The 13,188-nt window shown below is 38.5% G+C and overlaps 1 protein-coding gene across 3 annotated transcripts in view; it reads right to left on the bottom strand.

The window, feature by feature from the left end:
* The window catches only part of CADPS2 (calcium dependent secretion activator 2), a 561,163-nt gene that overhangs the window by 308,935 nt on the left and 239,040 nt on the right, over nucleotides 1–13,188 (bottom strand). For all 3 annotated transcript variants that reach the window (XM_077834502.1, XM_077834493.1, XM_077834509.1), the window contains exon 6: nucleotides 12,344–12,465. In XM_077834502.1, coding sequence (XP_077690628.1) covers nucleotides 12,344–12,465 — 122 coding nt within the window. The remainder of the gene's footprint in view (nucleotides 1–12,343; nucleotides 12,466–13,188) is intronic.

Here is a 13,188-nt window from a genome sequence, read left to right on the forward strand (position 1 = left end):
TTTTGTTTTTAAAAGCACATACAAAAAGTACTTATATTTCCCAGTGGCAGAAAAAGAAAAAATTCTGTGTGGAAAAAAAGCATTTTTAGACAAGAGTATTTTACAGGATAATGATCAATGGCAGAATACGATGTAATGTAGGAACTTGATTACTGCGGAGACCCACTGTCTCTCTCTCTCCTGATCATTACTGTTCTTCTCTATTCTCAAACAGATTAGTGGCTATTTCTTGCCTCTAAAAAACTGAACAATTGGTAAGACATAATTGAATAAAATTGTGGCTTAAACGCTCCACTGAATCGATATAGCTTTTGTGAAATTCATTCACTGTTAGTTTGGTACGAAGACGTGATAAAAATGTATTCCATCACCTTCTGTTCAGAGCCCAGCAAAATATGCTGGGACAAAATGGTGTTTCAGAAAAGATGGATCAGTTCATTTCAGTTTCCTTTTTCCTCTTCACAGCTGGATGCCAGACAGGTATATTCGGCTTCTCTGTTCATAGTATCTTAATTTTGAAGGGTGATTTGTTAAATCCTTGTCCATGACTGACCCCACTCATGACAATCCAGAAAGGAAAGTTTTACTAAAACCAAAAACAATGGGATCCATGAAGGTAGGTATCCCTTTAGAAATACAATAATTTATCTCCAAACCATCTTAGAAACAGAATAGGAACAGTGTTGAAAGTTATATAAAAACCTGAACCTAAATTAATTATTAAAAGTGAATATACACTATCTATGTCATGATCACTACCACTCCGATAATACTCACAGCCCAAATTATTTTCAAACATGTAATGCTTATTTGACTAACCTTTGTAGATGCTATACTAAAAGCCACCTGGGTCCAAATGAACCACCAGTTACAAAACAAAGATTTATACATATATGTATAAATATATGTATAATTTGTATATTTTCCCATAAAAATCATTCAAAGGTACATCTATATAATTATGTTCCTGGAATTCATAATTTGTTTTTTAAAGAGGGTTTTACATGAACTTATTTTGCGCGCTCCGAAAACAAGTTCAATGAAATCACATCTAAAAATGTAACCGGGGGAGAGCCATTTTAGGAGAAAGAAGTTAAGCTCAAATAGGGAAAGCAAACATTAAAGAATGTTTAGATAAGTTAGAAAAGGAGTACTTGTGGCACCTTAGAGACTAACAAATTTATTTGAGCATAAGCTTTCGTGAGCTACAGCTCACTTCATTGGATGTATGCAGTGGAAAATACAGTGGAGATACTTTATATACACAGAACATGAAACAATGGGTGTTACAATACATGGTGTAACGAGTGTGATCAGGTAAGGTGAGCTATTACCAGCAGGAGAGCAGGGGGAAAAAAACCTTTTGTAGTGATAATCAAGGTGGGCCATTTCCAGCAGTTGACAAGAATGTGTGAGGAACAGTGGCGGGGGCAGGGGGGGGAATAAACGGGGGGGGAATAGTTTTACTTTGTGTAATGATCCATCCACTCCCAGTCTTTATTCAAGCCTAATTTAATGGTGTCCAGTTTGCAAATTAATTCCAATTCAGCAGTCTCTCGCTGGAGTCTGTTTCTGAAGTTTTTTGTTGAAGAATTGCCACTTTTAGGTCTGTAATCGAGTGACCAGGGAGATTGAAGTGTTCTCCGACTGGTTTTTGAATGTTATAATTCTTGACGTCTGATTTGTGTCCATTTATTCTTTTATGTACAGACTGTCCGGTGTGGCCAATGTACATGGCACAGGGGCACTGCTGGCACATGATGGCATACATCATATTGGTAGATGTGCAGGTGAACGAGCCTCTGATAGCGTGGCTGATGTGATTAGGCCCTATGATGGTGTCCCCTGAATAGATATGTGGACACAGTTGGCAACAGGCTTTGTTGCAAGGATAGGTTCCTGGGTTAGTGTTTTTGTTGTATGGTTGCTGGTGAGTATTTGCTTCAGGGGGCTGTCTGTAAGCAAGGACTGACCTGTCTCCCAAGATCTGTGAGAGTGATGGGTCGTCCCTCAGGATAGGTTGTAGATCCTTGATGATGCGCTGGAGAGGTTTCAGTTGGGGGCTGAAGGTGATGGCTAGTGGTGTTCTGCTATTTTCTTTGTTGCACCTGTCTTGTAGTAGGTAACCTCTGGGTACTCTTCTGGCTCTGTCAGTCTGTTTCTTCACTTCAGCAGGCATGTATTGTAGTTGTAAGTTAGATAAGTTAGATATATTCAAGTCAGCAGTGCCTGATGAAATTCAGGATAGGGTACTTAAGGAACTAGCTGAATTATTATTTAGTGATTATCTTCAGGAACTGATGGAGGATGGGTGAGGTCCTAAAGTACTGCAAAAAGGCAAATTTAGTACCTATCTTTTAAAAAGGATCTGGGGAATTATAGACCATCCAGCCTAACTTCAATACCTGGAAAGATACTGGAACAATTTATTAAACAATCAATTTGAAAGCACACAGAGAATAGTAGGGTAATAAGTAATAGCCAGCATGGATTTGTCAAGAACATGTCATGCCAAACCAGCCTAATTTCCTTCTTTGACAGGGTGCCTGGCCTAGTGGAAGGGGGAAGCAGTAGATGTAATATATTTTGATTTTAGTGAGGCTTTCAATACTCTCATATGACAGTATCATAAGAAAACTAGGGACATGGAGTCTAGATGAAATTACTATGAAGGGCATGCATAACTGGTTGAAAGACCATATTCCAAGTGTAATTATCAATGTTTTGTTGTCAAATGGGCGGACATATCTGGTAGGGTCGCACAGGGGTCCGTCCTGGGTCTGCTACTATTCAACATTTTCATTAATGACTTGGATAACGGAGTGGAGAATATGCTTATAATATTTGCAGATTGCACCAATCTGGGGGAAGGGGGTTGGAAGCATATATGAGGAAAGGATTGGAATTCAAAAAGACGTTAACAAATTAGATAATTGGTCTGAAATCAAGATGAAATTGAATAAAGACAAGCAAAAAGTACTTAGGAAGGAAAAATCAAATGTACAATTACAAAATGGGGAATAACTAGCTAGATGGTAGTACTGCTGAAAAGGATATGGGGTTCATAGTAGATCACAAATTAAATGAAGTCAACAATGTGATGCAGTTGCAAAACAGGCTAATATAATTTTGGGGTGTGTTAACATAAGACATAGGAGATAATTGTCCGGCTCTACTTGGCATTGGTGAGGCCTCAGCTGGAGTACTGTATCCAGTTCTGGGTGCCATATTTTAAGAAAGATGTGGACAAATATGAGAAAGTCCAGAGCAGAGCAACAAAGATGATAGAAGATTTAGAAAATCTGACCTATGAGGAAAAGGTAAAAAACTGGACCTGGTTAGTCTTGAGAAACAAAGACTGAGGGAGGGTTGGATCACTGTCTTCAAATATGTCAAGGCCTTTCATAAAGAGGGTGGTGATTGATCGTTCTCCATGTCTACTGAAGGTAGGACAAGAAGTAATCAGTTTAATCTGCAGAAAGAAAACTTTTGTTATGATATTAGGAAAAACTTTTTAACTATATGAAAAGCTAAGCACTGAAATAGGCTTCCAAGCAAGGTTGTGGAATTCCTGTCATTGGAGATTTTTAAGAACAGGTTAGAAATCACCTGTCAGGGATGGTCTAGATATAGTCAGTCCTGCCTCAGCACTTTTTAGGGCCCCACCACCTGTACAATTCTATTATTCTATATTTTGCTATTCTATATAAACATTCCCCTGTAGTGTCTTAAAGCAAATCAGTATTGTGCTAGGGTATTAGAACAAGTAGAAAAACATGATCACAAATGGAGTGAAATGGAAAATGTTATGCATCAGCATGCAAAAAATGTGAAAAGTAAAATCAGATTTTTACAGTTAGTTAAGCTTTATATATCTACTGAGATAGAGAGAAAACATTTTTTTAAAATATCTGAAAATATTTCTTGTTAAATATCTCTCTTAACAAAAAATGTTTCACAAAATACATATCATGTTCTCAGGTTGGAAACTTAAAGAACACAGGACTATATTTATAAACGTATTTAATCACCTAAAGATCAAGACAGATACCTAGATGGATTTTTAAAAATACCCAGATGCCCAATTCCTATTGATTTTAAAATCTGGGCCTTAGTCTTCATCATCAAATTCCTCCTAAAAACAATTTCACACATGCTATTTGCCCTTTTTATTAATGCCAAATAAAATATTTTTCCCCATGATCATGAATATGTTGGTGGGTATTACATGAGCAGATATTTTGCTCCTGGTCTGGTACATTTTCATGATTTTGTAAGCCTAATCTAACATCTGTTTGTCATCTTTGTTCTCTATAATCTATTCAAGACCACATTCAATGAGTAATCTGGTAGCTAGGTGATTTTTTTAATTGCTTGTGCCGAACTATGAGTACATAAAGCATTATGAAAACAGATTTCTAGTTGAAAAATAAAATGATATATACAAGAAGTTCTTGGTTCTCAGCTGCTGTACTTGGAATGTTCCTTTATGGTATGATGCACAGACAGAATAATTGTGACATCTTTCACAGTATGGACCTTCTCTGGGGATTAATCAGGGGTGTGTAGTAAAGAAGGCTGTTGTCTGTAGGATCCCTATTTCATTTGTTGCAAAAGTCAGAAGATGTGCAGTGAATGAGGCAGTGGAAGAGAAAGGACAGCTTCATGCTATGCAGTTGAATGCTACCCTGGAGATTTGGATTCTATCCCTGCCTCTACCAGAGTTCCAGTGTGATGCTGGGCAAGTCACACCAAAATTTTCACAGGTGATCACTACCTGTGTGACACCCATTTCCTGAGTGCATGGAATAATTTTAGTTCAATGTGTTAAATAAGTATTATGTGAACAGAGAATTTAATTTGGCAAAGACAATCTGAAAATGTAGCCCAAATAGAAGGATATTGATTACGGCTTTGTACTCATATCAGAACTGAGATTTTCAATGCACTAGCCATTATATGTATGCATTTTCACATTAAATCAAACTAAGTTGAGATGGAGACAGAAGACCAATGTAATATGAAATTGACTGAAGGACAGAGCACTAAAAGAACATCGAAGCACACCAAAATCTCTTTGGTTTGTTTAAAGGGAGGGGTTGCTGCACTTTTATAGCTCAGATATAACCATTGTGAAATACCATGCCATAACTAAAATAGCCAAGGTTAATAATTGTGATTATTTTGCTTAGTCCTGAGCATAGTGTCCCCTAAGTTATGTAAAAGCCATACTCCTGAGCTGGCAGTAAGAGAAACAATTAGTAAGAGCTGGCCTACCTTTTTTATTTTTCCCCTAGATTAATATATTAAGTAATTTTTGGGATAAAATAACTTGGTGCCCAACACAATTTAAAATTACCCCTTTGAACCCCACACAATCCAACCGGATTCTAGAATTGCACACCTAGCTGGAAGTAAACAGAAAGACATGTCATGCCTGCCACAGACCTAAAATGGATTTTCAATGTTGCAATTCTCAACAGGGATGGGTTTGACACATCTGAGAACTGAGTGTGTCAGAAAATAGTTCTAGTTTGGATCCCTGTCACAGGACAGTCACCTAAGCCCCTCAATGCTATGGGGAAAGGGGAACTCCAACCATTGCTTTGAAACCTGAATCTGTCTACAAACCATCATGTTCTAGGAAAGGAAAGGCTCACTTTACAGAACACAGCCTCTTGGTACCAAGGACGCTTTAGTGCCTAAGTTCCCTCAAAGATGCACAACCGCACAGCAGCCTGTTAAGCCCTGTGCAGGGGCTCAGGGCTGAGGCAGGGAGAGGTGCCTTTCCCCACCGGCCCCAGCACGGACCTGCCCCAGACCTGCTGCGGCCGAGGAAGAGGCACCTCTCCCCACCCCCACCCAAACCCAGGTGCTGCTGCGGAGAGAGATATCTGCGGGGAGTCCTCTCTCCCAGCCGTAGCCCCTGGGCACTCTGCACCCCAAACCCCTCAACCCTGCTCCACCCCAGAGCCTGCACACCAAGCTGGATCCCTCACCCCCGTACCGCACCCCAACCATCTGCCCCAGCCTTGAGCCCCTCATCCCCGGCCCCACCCTGGAGCCCTCACCCCTCCACACCCCAATAATCCTGTACCTCAGCCCTGAGCCCCCTCTCACACTCCGAACCTCTTGACCCCACCCCCACCACATGAATTTTGTCATGTATACCAATATGAAGGTGATGTGTCACACATCACCTCCATATTGGTGTACACAACAAAATTCATTCCGCACATTGTTCAGTGCTCATTGAAGATTTAGAGATTTCCCGCCTCTTCCTCCCGCCCCTGATAGAGGTTCCCAAAGATGCAGTTTGGAGAGAGAAAGGTGCTTCCCTCAAGTGGAAACATGCAGAGGCCATTTCAAAGAACATGTTATTGGGAGCGTAACAGTACACCCCATTAGACTTCAAAAGTCCAACTTTACCTGTTCACCACAGATGAACCTTTTTGAAAGTTTTGCCCTTAAAATAACCTTAATGGCATTATTAATTGCATGATATGAAGACCGAGACTCTTTTAGATTCAGTATCACTTCAATAAAATGACTAAAATTTAGATATTTGTTATGCCTCATTTTTAAGAAAATCAGTTGTGATGCCAACAGACCCTGAACTGTACAGTGAGCTGAAGAACACTGCTTTGATATAATTCAAAGCAGTAGGTGACTATAGATTTTACTGCACTTAAACTGTAATTTGACGTCTGGAACTAGCTAATCACATCAGGAGTTGACAATATTTCAGCTACCAGCAATTTTTTGGATTCTAAAATTCCTAAGTTTTTTTCTTCCAGAGGCAGAAAAGCGAAGGTGTAAGAACAAAATCAGGAAGACAAAGTTAAACATGACAGTAGTAAACTGTAAGACTACAAGCTAACATAATATTGAAATACAGTTTCTCAAGTTAAGGTAGTGCAGTTAAACCAAATATACACATATGTAACAGGTAAACTAAAATGTAGGTTTGGCTCCCCTTCCATCGCATACTTTACTTCACCATCACACATACCAAAAATCAGACGACAGCATTGTGGATACCACCAACTGCATATTATTAATAATATTAAATATTAAAAATTAATATTAAATATGAAAAATTAATATTAAATAATATAAATATTATTAAAAATAAATAGTGGAGTTAGAAAAGCTTCAAAAAGAATGATTCAGAACTCATAGTTGGAAAATGCCCAAGACACCCCTGTATTTTTTTTAAAGGGGGAAAAAATCCCAGGAAATGCCATCTAAAGAACAATGTTAAATAATGTTATGTTTTCATGGTTAAGTACTTAGAGTCAAGAAAATCCAAATTTAAGATTGCACATGAAATCTTAATTCTGCACCCTTGCATTATGATTCAATGTCTAATTATTTGCCTATACATATTGTAGTATTTGAGAAATATGATGTATTTAAAGGTGGTAGAGTACTTTGCAGAATCCAAGGGGTCAGTAATAGCCTTGCACAGGCAATCTTAATTTGAGGATGTTTTTGATTTGTGAGTTCTTAATTGTGCACCCTTTATGTTTTTTTTTAATATACTATAGCTCTTTCGATAGATTTATATTACTTAATACATGCAACTGGTGATTGAAAATGATCATCTGATTTGTCATATGGGTGCCAGAAATACTAAATTTTGCTCTAACATTCTCTTTTTAATCGCTTGACAGCCCTAAAAATATGCTTAATAGCGAAGATACGTTTAAAAGCTGGACATCTACTTCAATCTTAAATATAACAATCTTCCTTTATGAGCCATAATTTATTTTCAAGGAATCATTTTCCATATTTTTGTTAAATATTCAGAATGATAAATATTTATGATAAAAAAATATATAGAAATTGCTGTGACAGACTCCATTCAACTAAGAAAAGCAACGTCTATAACAGCAAAAAAATGACATCAGTGTTGGATATTTGTTATTCTAGAACAGTGTTTCCCAAACTTGGGATGCCGCCTGTTCGGGGAAAGCCCCTGGCGGGCCGGGCCGTTTTGTTTATCTGCTTCCCTCAGCCCCCATTGTCCTGGAGCAGCGAACCTCAGCCAGTGGAGCCGCGATCGGCTGAACCTGTGGATGCGGCAGGTAAACAAACCGGCCCAGCCCTCCAGGGGCTTTCCCTAAACAACCGGCGTCCCAAGTTTGGGAAACACTGTTCTAGAAGATGGACCCCTATTGCATCAAAGCAATAAAGCCATGTTTAGGTTGGTTTAATGGAGGAAGCTCTTCTAAAGGTACTCCTTAAGTGATCTCTGGCAGAAAAGGTCTTTGTCTATGTTGATGGGCTTTTCTGAAGGGCTAAAAAGCTGGAAGCAGTTGAAATGCGTTAATAAATATTGCTCAGGCAGTAATAAAAGTTAAATAGGGCTGGCATGAGAGGAAGCAATATACCTTTTAAACTAGGACCTAGCAAGCCATAGGTTCATATGCCCATGATATCTAGCACTTTAGAATCAGTGCTAAACACTTGCCCTACTATAATGCATATATAGTGTGGAGAGTTATATATCTTATTAAAAGAGAGGAAAACCTATCTTATACAGTGTGCATTTGATACTAGCATACTGTGACATTATATGATTAAAATATTACCACGTAGATCAGGGGTTCTCAAACTCGGAGTCAGGACCCCACAGGGGGTTGCAAGGTTATTACATGGGGGATCATGAGCTGTCAGCCTCAACCCCAAACCCCGCTTTGCATCCAGCATTTATAATGGTGTCAAATATATAAAAAAGTGTTTTTTGTTTATAAGGGGGGGGTCACACTCAGAGGCTTGCTACGTGAAAGGGATAACCAGTACAAAAGTTTGAGAACCACTGATGTAGATCATTGTTGCTATCACTGAAATATAATTGCAACAAATCTTGTACAAAATACGTCATGTAAGGTGTCAATGGAAAAGTTATGGTTTGCTGAATACGATTATCCTATTTGTATGCATGTATCATTTTTGTGTCTGAAATTATGAATATTAACTATGTACCTGTATTTTAAATGTGTTTCTTCCTGTGGTAACACCCACAAGGTAGTTTACATCCAGTCTAGCCAGCACATTGTGAATGGACTATTCAAGGTGATGGCCCACCAGCGAACACAATGGGCCATGGAAGAAGCTTATCCCCACTTGATGGACTTTCTTGTGGAGGTTCTAGCCAGAATATGGGTAATGGCCCTTGCTATGACTTATCGAAGCATGCAAGCGCATGTGACCAGCTCATGTGACATTGGACACCATCTTGTGCCTGTACTTGTCCACTGACTGTACTAAGAGCAGACCCACCACATGGCAGAAAGTATAAAAGGCCCTGGAAGCATCTCCATTTTACCTCTTTCCTGCTCTGATCTCTACACTAATGGGAGCATTCTAACCGAAGGAATGAGGATCTTCCAATCTTTTGGAAGCAACCAGAGACTTAATAAGCTAGCAGTTTATTCCATCACTGCTTCAAACCTGATCAAAGAACCCTGCAATTATTGAATGTATTTGATTCCTTTGATCATTTTAACTCTCACCTCTTTCTTTTCTCTTATAAGTAAACCTTTAGATATTAGATACTGTTTGGCAAAAAGGTTCTTTTCCCCAAGAATCAGGGAAACACAGACAATACTGAAGGGAGTTTACATTAATGTGATCTAGGAACCTTTTAGTTGGCACCCGCAAGTTTTCACAAGGGGATGTTTCAGCACAACACTTTGGTGCACACTGCTGTTTGCACTAGGGTGACCAGACGTCCCAATAAAATCTGGACTGTCCCGATATTTAGTTATTTGTCCCGCGTCCCTAGTGATGTATCATCAGGATGCCATTTGTCCTGATATTTTGCTTCGGAGGCACTGGGGCTCTTTTGTCTTTTCTTTTTTTTTTTTGCTTGGGGCTGCAAAAAACCTAGAGCCGGCTCTGGTGGGGGCTTGTGGCTGCCCCCCCATGTGCCCTGATATTTTGTTCTTGTCATCTGGTCACCCTAGTTTGCACCCTCACAATCTGAACTATGTGGCAACAGTGTAGACAAGGCCTTTGTCTTTCACATCAGTTCCATTCTGTTACTAATGTGTTTGTTTTTTTTAACCTTTCCCAATTCCATTTTGTGTACACAAGCCGATCTCATTCTTTTTTAACTTGTAATTGTGGAGACATGGGGCAAACTGTCAGCTACTGAATTAAAATGTTGGCTAAACTCTAAGCTACTTATTTGCTTTTACAATGTTTTTTATGTTCGCTCTTGCTGCTTTTTTTACTTTGTTGATATTAAAATACTGCCAACATGCGTGAAAAGACATTCTCCAGATCAATGGCCTCCAAGTCCAGGGAGAGAGCTTCCTCCTCCTCACATGCGGCTAAACAGATAATTGGTTAATTTCATGCTTTGACTACCTGAACATCCTCCTCTATGGCCTCCTCTTAACTCCCTCTGTTACACTACAAAAATCTCTCTCTTTCTTAGGGTCTTTCTTTCCTTTTCATTGCACCACACCTGGGCAGCCCCAATGCAATATAAGTCCCCCTGCTTACAATGAAACAAGGTTCCTCAGATCATTCAGAGGATCACAAAAAACACATCAGCTTTAAGAGTTGTTTCTATTGATGATAATCCTGCAGTCACAATATCTGCAAATGCCTAGGGCTGTGCCCACATATATCTCCACAATCTCCTCTCTTCTTTTCGAAGATGTACCCCCATTCTATAGTACTGGACATCTCTCAATTCCTCATTCCCTGTCAGAGATTATTCCTCTGTTCACCTGACAACATTTCTCTGGAAGAATCTGGCCATCTGCCTCTCCACTACTCACTGACTTAGATGTTTCAGATATGCAGCCTGAAACCCTCTAGTTCTGATCTACCTACAAGTGTTCCCCACATCAGTGCTTGCTATTACCAGTGCTTTATCGCTCTCATTTTCTCCTGTCTTCATCCACTATGGCACTTCTTTAATGTAAAATTTCTAACTGTGAAACAGTTATGAAATTCAATTGCACTGCATTTTCCACCTTGTCCTACCCATGTACAGAACTGTAAAATTGGCCAGATGTATTACTTTGGATGGGGTGATGGTTTTGCCTTTTGCTGTCACTGAACCATCAGGTATTGGGCCACTATCAGAGGAAAGATGCTGGACTAGAAAGGCCCTGGGCCTAAAACTGTATGGTAGGTTTCCTGCACAATGCAAGGAGAAAGTTCACTGACTTTTTATAGAAAAGAGACACGTGATCACAATTACATGCTTACAATTTGGCCTAACAGAATTTTATATCTGTGTTTTGAGTTGAACTGAAGCCACCTTCACATCTGAGTTTAAGTTGTCTTTTAGAAATATTAGTGAGAGCAATTGTGAAATTGTTTTTCACAAGACACACAAAGGTGCTGGTAAAACCCTCGCAATCTATCTGAAAACATATCTGCAAGAGATTCCAAATGACATTTTAACAGAGGAAAAAGCTTGTGAAGTAAATATGCAGCCAGAGGTCAACAAATCTACTAAAACCACACTTATTTTTTTTTTCCTCTATGGAACTCTGACTAGTTCAACTACAATGGTTCGATACTTTCCCCCTCTGAGTCCATTTCCTTCAAAAATTAAATGAAAGAAGTGAATCCTATCATTTAAAATAAAATAAGCTCAGCAGGTGAGTAAGCTTTGTGAGGATTGATTACTGAGTATTGATTTTCTACTGGTTGTGCAAGCTGAACTCCACAAGGCCGCCTTCATATTAACTTATCTCAGGCTAATTTATATAAAAAGGTTTGCATTGTCAGACGATACAGAAAAGAGCACAATGCTACAGCCTCCAATTGCTTTGTTCACACAGACTTAAAGCATATTTTTAATGATGTTTTTTAGCAAGCATCTTTTCCTTTGCACAGTTTACAAGTGTTTTGTTTACCTGTTCTGTTATATTTAACTATTGTTTTGTACTGGAGAGACAAGGTGGGTGAGGTAGTATCTTTTATTGGACCAACTTCTGTTGGTGAGAGAGACAAGCTTTCAGGCTACACAGAGCTCTTCTTCAGGTCCTGTAGCTCAAAAGCTTGTTTCTCTCACCAACAGAAGTTGGTCCAATAAAAGAAATTACCTCAGACACCCTGTTTCTCTAATATCCTGAGACCAATATGGCTACAGCCACACTGCATAGTGTGTTATATGTTACATTTCCGCACTACATTGGACAAGAGTTCAACTGTTGTTCCAAGGAAAATCACTATAATGCTCAAATACTAAACCAACCAACTATTATAATGTCTCATTCTTTTTAAAGGTCTCTCCAAATCTTCTTGTAGAGTCTTCCACACTGTGAAGAAAATATATTTAATAAAAAACAATTTTAGAAGAGCTTACTGTGGCCTGGATGCTTCTGCCTGATCTGTCTGAAGTTTCTCTCCTCCTTCCACTTCCATTGTGCAGTAAACAATCCGATTGGGAGCTACTGACTTTAAACCTTGCACTTCCATAATAACGATCTAAGCAAGAAGAAAGGAACAAAAACAATTTATGTGTCAGACTTTAGAAAATATTAAACACCACAGATATTGTGGTATTAAACTGCCAAACACAGAAAAACAAATAATTAATTTGAGTCTCTATAAACAGACATGAATTTATATTTTCCCCTTATTATAATCTTTAAGTAATATATACTATAGCAATTAAGGAACAAAGAATGTAAAGTTATGCCTTGTGCTCTATTAATCTTCAGTAGGGTTCTATTTGGGTACCTGTTGAAATCTCTCATGTCAACTATAAACTAAACATTGATGTGAAGTACTTACATTTAAAATTAGTGTTTACATTGAGGTCTAAATGCTAGAACACATTACAATTTTTTAAGCAAATGCTGAAATAAGTGTTCATAAAAAAGATAGTTTTCAGAGTTTTAAGGGCTGATCCAATGCACATAAAGTCAATCAATCTTTCCATTAACTTTAATGGGCATTACATCAGGCCTTTAATAAATAAGAGGTACAAACGATATGAAGAACATATGTCACACTATAAAAGTATTAGTAATTTGCTTGTTGTAAAATGGATAGATAGTTTCCAGAGGGTTGCTTAATCAATTCTGGTGTCAGAAGATATAACTAAAAATGGAGTTTTATCTTTTATGAAAATTTTATTTTAGTTGTTAATCATTATCCTTTGTCGTAAAAAAAAGTCTATATTCTTCAGTTTACTAGAAAGAGTAT

This window comes from Eretmochelys imbricata, chromosome 1, assembly GCF_965152235.1.
Source record: "Eretmochelys imbricata isolate rEreImb1 chromosome 1, rEreImb1.hap1, whole genome shotgun sequence".
Lineage (NCBI taxonomy): Eukaryota > Metazoa > Chordata > Testudines > Cheloniidae > Eretmochelys > Eretmochelys imbricata.